General features: G+C 39.2%; 1 protein-coding gene across 2 annotated transcripts in view; it reads right to left on the bottom strand.

Moving 5' to 3' along the window:
- The window catches only part of LOC119821429 (SPHK1 interactor, AKAP domain containing), a 123,719-nt gene that overhangs the window by 27,743 nt on the left and 84,757 nt on the right, over positions 1-11,219 (bottom strand). For both annotated transcript variants that reach the window (XM_038340431.1, XM_038340432.1), the window contains exons 4-6: positions 8,935-8,994; positions 6,627-6,761; positions 412-667 (exon numbers count right to left, since the gene is read on the bottom strand). In XM_038340431.1, the coding sequence (XP_038196359.1) occupies positions 412-667; positions 6,627-6,761; positions 8,935-8,994 (451 nt within the window). The remainder of the gene's footprint in view (positions 1-411; positions 668-6,626; positions 6,762-8,934; positions 8,995-11,219) is intronic.

Raw genomic sequence — 11,219 nt, 5'->3', positions numbered from 1 at the left:
GTCTTAGGTATCAGAGTCACAGAGCGAAATTCTGGGATACAAATCCAAGCCAGGCCAACTTGGTTTCTCCTGGTAATGCTGGCATTTCTGGAAGTTTCAGGGAAACTAACTTTCCTGTTCGGAAGAAATTTCTTGGCGGGTAGAAAGGTTTCCCTTGAGAACACACAGATTTCCCCCAGCATCCCTAAGGCATCTTCCGGGGGCCAGCATCTACCCAACCATTAAGCTGCCTTAAATACATTAGTCAGCATGTTCGCCAGTGTTCTCTTCATAATGTTTGTCTCATCAAACCTGACCAAGTAGAGAGTGTGAGGCGTCAGCTAAATTGACGTGGCCTGAAACTTTGCTGGACTCCCTCTGACAATGATGTGGGTCAGGGGGGCCATGCTTGCTTTATCAGTAACGTCTTACCACTCCTGTATTCCTCTGCCTCAATGTCCTCCTCCATGTGCTCAGAGGCGGTAAGGAAATCCTCCTCGATTGAAGACAGAGAGCAGTTTGTGTCATCCTCCAGCCTCAAGACGCTGGTCTCCTGGTGCAGCTGGCGCTCCTGCACCACTTCCAGACCAATTAAGAACTTGTTGATCTCAAAGATGATGCAGTTGGTACTGTTTGGTCTGTTTCCTCTTGCACACTGGACCAAGCAGATATCAGGCAGCCAAGGGCACTGAAAGCAGACAGAAAAGAAGGCACTTTCTCCAAAACGGCAATAAAAGGTGATTATCGGTGACCGTATTCTTTTTCCCAAGCTCTTCTGAGAAAAAGGAGAAGGGCTCTTAAAAATGTTGGAAATATCTTCAGAGCTCCTGCCAATAAACTGTTTGAAAAACAAAAGTATCATACGGCATTTTGGAACAGAGGGCATTTAGAAGAAAGCTTTCCTTAAAAGAAAACAATTATGTGTATCATATAGCTGAGATTTCCCTCATCAAAGCAGAAAACCAAACTGTTCAAAATTGAATAGGGAAGGAAGATTTCATTCAACTTTATTGAAATAAGCAGAGTGAGCACAGAATCCAGGCCATCACTGGGAGGAAACAAATAGCAATGTGGATTTAAGGCTGGTTGTGTTTGCTAATTGGCTTTACACAAAAGAAAAGTAAAATGTTGTCTACTTGGGAGCCAATGGCCTACGGATAGTAGGACCCCATTCTCTCCTGGAATGGGAGAGGGGAGCTGGTTTTAAGGCATGGTTCTCAGGTCCTTGGATAAAACACTTCTTGGTCATAAAACTGGAGAGAGGTTTACAAAGAGAATTACATGTCATATGGCAAAGAAATCACAGTAATATATTTCTTGGACTAAATGCTTAGGGGTAGGAAGTAGGCTAGGGCTTGAGTCAGGAAGCTTGGCTGAAAGCTTATAGAAGAGGACCTTAGGCCTCTCTTGGTTAAATGGAGACCCTTTCTCAGAATGTTATCCTTTGTTATCGCGATAGTAGTCAATAAGGCCTCTGTCAGTGTTTTGGCTATGGAGTTAAGTGTCCTTTCAACTATATGCGGGGGCTTCACTTTGGTGTTACTCTCTTGAAGGAGCCAACGTGAAATATAATGATGCACACTAAGAGAGGTCCGATAATCTTTACAGCACAACACACATTCCTTTCCAGGCCAGTGACAAGGAGACCTGAGTGACGGGGTCATGCCTCAGGCAGGCTCAGAGTTATGGACCACCTGGTTGCTCTTCAGGATTCATCTTCATTACTCATGCTCTTTCCATTAAAAGAGCAGCAAATGTTTTGTGTCTCCTGAACAGATACCCAGTAAACCAAAACAACAACAACAAAAGATTGTGCACAATTCTCTGCATGTGTGGATGGAGGGTGTATATATGTATAGTATATCTATCTATCTATCTATCTATCTATCTATCTATCTATCTATCTATCTATGTATCTATCTATATACATACATACATATGTATATTATGCATATGTCCACAGGAATGCCAGTGCTCTTGTCATAGCTTATACATGTGGAAGCTGAGGTTGGCATTGGGTGTAACTAGTAATCTTCTGTCACTCCCCATCTCCATAGCTTTGAGACATAGTCTCTTATTAAACTTGGAGCTTTGCATTTTACCTAGATGGATCAGTGAGACTCACTGCTACGTCCACACCTCCCAAGCACTGAGATAATAGGTATATCGTTGAGACACGTGTCCTTTACTCGAGTGCTGGGATCGGAACGCAGGCCATCATGCCTCCACAACAAACACTCTACCACTGAGTTACTGCTCCAGCCCCCTCAGTTTCATTTTTCATAGTGTCAACAATATAGAGATTTACAGCAGGTTTCAGGGGAAATATCTCCAAATGGATGCAAGAGTTAATGGACAGGGGAGAAATTCACTCCTTAAGTAGAATTAGAAATGTTTGGAAATAAATATTTGATGTCTGAATAGTCACTTTTAAAAAGGGATATTTCAATCCGAGGCTCATCTGTGGCTGGCAAATTGGGTCTAATGCTGGTGAGTGGTTTTTACTGGAGAGCCCAAGATCATGGAAAAGAATACAGGCATATAGACAACCATAAGCTGTTTCTGGAAGCAGTTTAGCATTTTCTTATCTGTGTGTCATGTATCACTTTTGGCTGAATATTGTATCTAGAGTCATTGTAGGAAAGATGATTTTAAAATAAAGAAGTCAGCCATTTGCAAAAGGGCTCAGGAGCTCCTAGTTTGCAGGGACAGAATTTAATTATGCACATTTGTGATCAGAACTGCTTTTTAAAGATGGTGGCACACAGCCTTGCATTTAAAAGTGTGGGATGCAGACTTGATGTCTCAGCCTTTTCTGGATGCTCTTTTCAAAATGCATAATTTCAGACTTTGACCCAGTTATACTAAATCATGGTCCACAAGAAATACCCAGTATCCACAGAAGGCTTCTGAGAAGGTTGAAAAGAAGAAAGGCTACACCTGGGCCTTTGCAAATTCATGCATGTGTGGCTAATCACATCCTCATCTCACAGGGAGGACAACCACAGGAGTAGACAGGACCATTGCATATGATAAGCTTCTCAGTACATCTTCTTCTGTAGCCAAGTGTCCTGGTTAGCTCTTATTGTCAACCCAATCTTGAGTCACAAGACTGGGAATAGGGACCCCCAACTTAACTCTGCCTCAGTCAAACTGGCCTGTGAGCACATTTTTTGAGAGATTGTCTTGACTAAAGATTGATGAGAGAGGATCTAGCCCACTGTGGGTGGCACCAACCCTAGGCAGGTGAACTTGGGCTGTATAAGAAAGCGAAGAGTGTGAAACAGCGGGTAGCATTCCTCTGTGGTTTCCGCACTAGCTCCTGCTCTAATGTCCCTCAGTGATCGACTATTACCTATATGTATAAGCTAAAACCTTAACACTATCCTCCATCATTGCTTTTGTTCGTGGTGTTTATTGTAGCACCGGAAATCAAACAGGAACAGAAAGCAATTAATTTTTCTAATATTTTATTTAACTACTGGCTATAGAAATGTTTTTTTTTGTTATTATTATTTTTCTTGGATGACCACAGTACATGTTCATTAGTGGTTTGAGGTGCATGCATGTGGACTGCTGGTTTTGTACTTATATATACTTAATAATACACATAGACAATAAGGTTCCACAAATAGCTGTAAAGTAGCTCCATAAGAGAAAAATGCTTAACTTGCTCATGACTGTAAAGCCCGGTATGGTCAAGCCATTAGTAAGTCATGAGTGTATTGTGAGGCCAGCCCTAAAGATGACTTGTTCAGACTTCCCTGGCTAACCCAGAATACAGTTTCTGCTTGTCTCTCCTTACTAGTGGTTTAGCAGACCACCAGTTTTAATGGGGGGTAAACCAGATAGTCACAGAATATCTTTAAAAGGTAGATACTTGCTATGATGGCTAAGATGAGGTTCATTGCTGATGATGTTCCTACTTTTCTGACTACAACAGGTGATGTGGTGTCTGTTAAATGAGATAGTAGCTGTGGGAGCCCTGGGATCTGCCGAGAGGTGAAGTGATACAGAATATGTGATGGAGAGACTGATCAAAAGGAAGTATGAGATCTAGAGACAAGCGCTGATAGATTGTAGGGAAAAGGATACGCAGACCGTGAACATTTTGTTTGCTCTTTGGCTTGGAATTCTTACCAGATGGGGCTCAAAGCTCCTGGCCTCCAGTGGTCCTCCTACCTCAGCCTCCCAGACAGTGAAGACTAGAGTGGCCTGCGACCATGGTTGACTTTGAACATTCTTTACTATGTGATATTTAATGAAGTATTGGTAACTCCACTCTCACCTATCCCATGGAATGCCATTATTCCTTTGGTGACCATAATTTACCCACTTTGTCCTCATACTCTGTGAGGTAGAATTTTTCTGCTTCATTTACTGTGTGAGAAAATCCACAGGAAGCTCACCTCTGCATCCCAGGGGTGAATCTTAGCCTGGCCAAGCTGAACAGTACATTCCGCAAAAGAGCGTGACAGGTTAAGAAATGAATATATAACACATGAGAACCAAAAGAACTCAATGAGACATTTGAGAACAAGCTGAAAAGGTAGTTGTAGTCAACTTGAACTCAAAAGGATAATGTCTCCTTGCGTCTGATGAACAGGACCTACAGAGAGAAAGCAGGAAAGAGGCTCTAGGAAAAATCCATGCCCTGTTCAACCTGGCTTAAGTCCTTTCACCTTTTCTACTCCCTGTGTTTGCTTAGTTACATGAAACTATACATTCTCTGTGTTCTTAAGTCTACTTTCAGTCATGTTTTTTTCTCTTTCCAGACCTTCTAGTTATGTTTAATTAAGAATACTAAGTAAGGTCAATTAAAATCTGCTGAGTTCAGTTTAAGGCCAGGCCCAATTAATGTCAGGATCAACTTTCATGGGTACACAAGAAGAAAATTGGTACCTCCCGATTTTAATACTTAAAATTGCTCATGTTAGCTACAGCTGAGCACATCAGTAAAAAAAGATCTAGTTTTATAAAGTAGATAGGAATAAAGTTTTCAATTGTTGTATATTTAAAGCCGTAGCAAATAATTTATGTAGAAGTCATGGAAAATTTATAGTTAAAAAGCATTGTTGTTAGCTTCAGAATTAAGAATATAGGATTACTAAGCAGTAAAGTTTTCGTATTCATTGATTGATTTATCACATTGTTTAAAAAGTCATTATTAAAATGTTGTAATTTTAATATAAAACAACTCATATTTTAGAGGATACCTGAGAGAAAAAAATAATTTCATTTTTTTGGTAAGATGTTGGGTTTCTTAGAATTTTGTTCTATTTTTGCTAACAAAACTAAAATTCATTTTGAATAAGGTGCTTTTTACAAATTTCATTTTCTAGTTGATGCTCCCAAGTAGAAATTAATTCATTCTACTTCACAGATAGGTAAATTCAGGCTGAGAAATACCCAAATCCTTCAGGTTCAAATCTCAACTCTTAACTGTTCAGGAAGATTGTTTCTCTTGGCTGACAAGATGTAAATTATTGTATATTATGGGATTCTTGTTTTATTAGTGAAAACGATTGCACTAGTGTGCAGCAGATATGTGGTCAGGCCAAGGGTTGGTAAATAGTGCTTGCTCTCCACTTAAGTTGTGACTTCCAGAACTAGTTGGCGTTTACTTTATGATATTAAGGAACTTTTCCCTAGATAAAAACCTTCAAGTAGGTAGCAGACCATTCCTGGGCATAGAGGCAGAGGAAATACAGGCCTGTAAGCATTGCAAAAATACTTACAAACTTCAGACTTGAATTTTTTTTCTAATCATCATTGTTTTGCTCAATATAAAGGACACTTAGAACTTAGAGCCATTTCTTGATATCCACCCTCCAGAAATCCAGATAATGAAAACTATTATTATATTGAAAATCCAAACAGATTAGATAGAGATCTGCACTAAGTCTCGGAGTCAAGGCAGAAGAAAGGCTGGCTTTCCAGGATTCTGATATTTTGGTGGACAGCAAATGCTCACTTCTTTGGAACCAGTGAATATATTGTTATAGCGCACCATGTGTGTACTTTCTTTGCACACTGACTAAGAAGCTTTAAATGCATTCTTCAAAGTAGTGTGATAGTTTAGACAACAGCAACAAAGAGGAATCTGTCAGAGAATATAATACTTCCATTCCTACTTTATTTTTAATGACATTCTATCTTGTGGGATTTTACTACTTGGGGCCAGCATACTTCCTTTCCATCCCAGAAGCCACATTCTCGACTTAGAAGCTTGGCTAATTTGGTATTTCTTAAGGGGCAAAAAAGTCTCAGAAGAATGATGCTATAGGATGGTATGATAATCAGATGATTCATACTAGAATTCTGGGTTTTCTCCTAAAAGGGGAGAAGATTCTGAATTTGAATATTTAGCAAGGCCTTGTAGAATAGGAAGTAGAATAACCCAGCATCTGCTCGAGACCCAGTGAAACAACCCTGAGGATCTGAGAATTGATGCAGAGGCAAAAACCCTATCAATCTCTGAGTGGTGCTGTGTGGGAGATACCAGGATAAAGGCCAGTATCAAATACAGAGTCATCGTGGGCTCTTCCACTAAAGCTCGTGCACAGCATCTGTTTAGGGTCATATCTATCTGACTACAGAAAAGTTTATCACTAAGTGACTAGTTGATTGAGAACTATGCTTCTTACCTGTGAAACATCAAAATCTGCCTGGAGGTTTCCAGAGGCTAATCCACTGAGGAGGACAATTTCATTTTCTTTCGGTTGTTGGACATTCATGGAGTTGATAAGTTTTGGAAGGTCTGGTGAGACATTGAGCAGTTTCTGTGGGATAAGACTTTGTTAGTTCAGAGGATTCTTTTATACTCCCAAACTGTTCCATCTACAAAAAATATTTATTAGTTAGAATATAGATATATTAGCTGCTTAGTCTATAGATCCTTGCAACACAACTCCTGCACCTGAGACTCAGGGATCACTGTAGAAGAGGCAGGCAGTAAGACTGTGGTAGGAAGAGGAACAAGAAGTTTGCTGTGAGCTTATTTCTCCTAGAAATATCAGAGAAGCTACACCTATGAAGTGCCACCAACATGGCTGTCTAAACCTGACCTGAACAAGGATGGTACCAATACATGTGCTAACACGGAAGGGAGAAAGCTCAGGAGGCCTCAACCCTAGGCAGGGGACTGCAGGCAGCAAAGGAATGCTGAGAGCAGGATAATAGTCTTCCCAGGGAAAAATACAACTATCTAATACCAAATAGTCATCTCTGAAAACCACACACACACACACACACACACACAAACACACACCACCACCACCACCACCACCATCAATCAAACAAGACTATGAATTTGAATGAAAACAGGCAGATATGCATGGGAGGAATTGAGGGATGAGAAGGAAAGTGGGAAATGATGTAATTATATTATAAGCTCAAAATATGAAAATATTAAAATCCTTGAAATCTAGAAAAGAAATTGCTTTAAATTAGACAATAAGAATAGAGCAGGTAAACTTGAAATAAAACCTCTGGCTTCAAATTTTCCAAAGTGAACGTTTGGCAATTCCTATTACACAATAGGAATAAACACTAGTTTGGAAATATTTTTTCTCTTACTAGAAATCTTCTGTCCCAATAAACTCAATAATAAAAGATCATATCCAATACTGATTTGCTTTGACTATGTTCTAAGCAGTTTGGTAAAGCCTATATATGTAACATCCTATTCCATTTAATCCTTAACAGATTCCTATGTGAATGAGATGCCATAATTACTTTCATATAGTCATAAATAGCCTATGGCCTAGAAAATGGTAAGTTGCACAAATCATATCATCTGTGTAAAAGAATCGATAACTGGAAACTCTCTTAAATCATTCAATAAATTATGGAAACAAAGTTACTATGATGGGAATCTGCTTCTGCCCTCTCTGACCTATCTCTGAAGGACTCTACACACTAACTCCGTTGAATAAAGCTACATGCACATTTTTCTTTGAAACCTCTAGAGCAACATTTGGATCCTCATGAAAGTTTATAGTGAATAATACCTGTGAATAACATGATTCAACTATACCAAGGAAAATTATAGGAGCACTGAGTAATCTCAGGCTCTGCATTTACTGTGACTGGGCCCTGAATCACTGTGTGCCTAGTGTCAATTAAGTAAAGCGTGTGTGTATTGTTGTGTGATAATCCAAATGTAAACATGCTGTTTTAACAAATGAGGTCAAGCCTCTCAGGTTTGGGCAGGTAGTGACAAACTGTGACATTACTTAAGTCCTTTCGTTGTACCACAGGCACGCTCAGCCTTTAAAGAACTGAACAGACATTCAAGGATTTAATGCAGTTACACCAGTTCTTGATCTTGAATGGGCCTGGGGAAGTTGATCGCTATGAGGTGCAAAATATTCAAGCTCATGGTGTGGGTAAGACAAGGAAAACACAGTTGAGATAAGATTTGGGCAAGATTTAATGAAAAAGAATGGGAAAGAAGCATTCCTGGGAGCCAGGGGAAAGCGCTGGCTACCTTCACCTGAATTATAAGAAACCTAGGAAAAGGCATGCCACACTGTCGTGTGAAAGTGGAGGAAGGACAGAATAGTCACTCTAGGATGCTGACAGGCAAGGGGAGGTGCCTTCCTGAACAGTTTTGCAGGCAGGGAAAAGTGACTTTCAAATATATATGTGTGTGTGTGTGTGTGTGTGTGTGTGTGTGTGTGTGTGTGAGTGTGTGTGTGTGAGTGTGTGTGTGTGAGTGTGTGCGTGTGTGTGAGTGTGTGTGTGAGAGAGAGTGTGTGAACGTGTGCGTGTGCATGTGTGCGTGTGTGTGTGTATGTGTGTGTGTGTGTGTGTGTGTAACGGGGCAACAGGTGCAGAGCAAGGTCAGGGAAATGGGCAGCGCTGAAACCATCTACGCTTCTACAGAGTGCATCATAACCAGGGTCTAGCCTTCATCACAGGCTCCTGGAGGGCTCCAGGTCCAGGTGTTACCTGTTGCAGGTTCTCTGTGCTGCAGGCATCCTTGTTTACATCCAGGTTCACAAAGCAGACCTGAAAAAGAAAACAAAACCATCAATCATGCGAAGAATCTATCCATCCTGTTATAAAAAAGTTTCTAAAATACAGTTGTAGAAAGTTTTCAAATCTTAAGAATTTTATGTAGCTTGACATAGAGACCATCACTTCGGTTTGGGGCTCTGCAAAGATTTCCAGCCCCCTTCTCAGAGGTCTCAATTCGTATGGCAAATGCCTTCCTTTCATTGACCAACATAGTCAGACAATTCCTGGTTTTGCGTGAGTCACAGAATAATCTTCAGGTTTATGTTATTATTGAATCCTATGAAATAGAAAAGAAAATGAAAGAAACAAAGTAAAGAGCTTATAAATCATGAGCAATTTTCTACATTTCTCCCAGCACAATGTGTGATAGCGGGTTCTCACTGCCTGGGTACTGAGTTTATTTTAATTTATCTAGTTTTAGTAAGGTTGCTCCTTAGTTGTTCATCTTAGATAAATGTCTAAATCAGTTAGTTTAAAATCATGGGTGTATTACTAAATATGAATTTCAAGCAACATTGAAATAACTTATTAAAATTAAAATTTCTAATTTCCAGCATATCATCTGTATATGGTAAATATTATGGTAAATAGGTATATATTACCTATTATATCGGTAAATATTATGAGCACTGGGGTGGGGTTGGAGAAAGGATTAAGGAAAAGTCTCCAGGAGATAAATTTGGCTTAGGAAATTTAGAAAGGTTCTGTTAGGCAGGGAGTGAGGAGGGTGTCCATAGACAGCAGGCATAGTGCTTGGAGATAAAACCCAGTGGGTAACAGAGAAAGAGTTGATCGTAGCCCAGCCTGGGAGAAAAGGAAGTGCTAAAAATAAAATCATAGAATGATGATATCAGATGAGATGAGAGGAATGAGGTTTTATATCCCTCAAAACTTTTGAAATGTTTTTATTCTTCATTCCTTGATTTGAATGTGTCAAATAGAGAACATCTTTAGAATTTTGGTAAGATGTGTGATCTTATTAGATGCTTGCAGATCTGTGGAGCCTTCTGATCTCAGTTGGTTTCTACAAGGTCATGGTTTCTCAGAATTCACTCTTTTCCTTTTGAGATTAAAAAAAAAATGGTCGACAAGTGAAAGCCTTAGAAACCAACATGACTTGTACCCTGCTGGACCATGGAACAAACTACTACTGCTCAGCTTCCAGATGAGAGATATCCCCAAACTTTATGGGTTCACATGACCCCTGAATTGCGTCATATGTTATTGTAGATACTTGTTGACTCAGCTTGTTGATATCAGAGTGAGATAAGGCCATAAAATTCTCCTTCATTTTCATTCAAACTCTGTTCCTCAGGACACTCTAAATGGAAAGTTGGGAGTCATGAGTCATGTGTCCCTTTGCAGATAATGCATTGCATGCACAGTAGATGGAAGTCAGAAAGGCTTCACGATCTAGAGCCATTTGAGGATTCACACAGTAATTGGAACTTTGACCTTGGAAAATTGGTTCAATATCCATTAGTGCTCCGGGGTTTAATAACGCACTATCAGCACTGCAGATACTGAATTAACTTGATGATTCTCCACTCACCTTTAAAAAGGCCCATTACCTTTCGTTTGTACACCACAAAATTCTCATTATCAAGAATCACAGTGGGAAAAGGCAGAACAGAGACCAACGAAAGCTATCTACGATAGTGATTATCTGCCCTCCAATACAAATTTCAGTTATAAAAAGACAAACTCGTTCATCTGCTGTGGGTTGTTATATGACATTTTGCTGATGTATGTCAACAACCTGCTTAAATCTGGCATGGAATATTTTTGTTTCTGTATCCTAGTGGTAGAATATTGAGTAAGGATTTTAGGGCCTAATACATAAACACACATATTATGTATACCCAAATATATGTATATATTCATATATATGTACATACACACATATATATACTTCCTATATATATATATATATATATATATATATATATATATATATATACATTGTCAAGGGAAAATTTATTCAATAAAAAGAATAATAAGACATGATTAGATATAAAAAATAAATATTTTTTGTAAATAAAATATCATTAAAATTTAAATGTAGGTACAGGGAAGATGGTTTAGTGGGCACACAGTTTAATGCAAGCTTGAGTTCAAATCCTCAGACCAAATAATAGCTGGAATAGACTTTAATCACCTCTTTCATTTGGCAGCAGTTTGAGAAAAGTTTCTTCTCCATGAAGAGTAAAGACATA

Source organism: Arvicola amphibius, chromosome 8 (assembly GCF_903992535.2).
Source record: "Arvicola amphibius chromosome 8, mArvAmp1.2, whole genome shotgun sequence".
Classification (NCBI taxonomy): domain Eukaryota; kingdom Metazoa; phylum Chordata; class Mammalia; order Rodentia; family Cricetidae; genus Arvicola; species Arvicola amphibius.
This window is presented reverse-complemented; position numbering and strand designations above follow the sequence as displayed.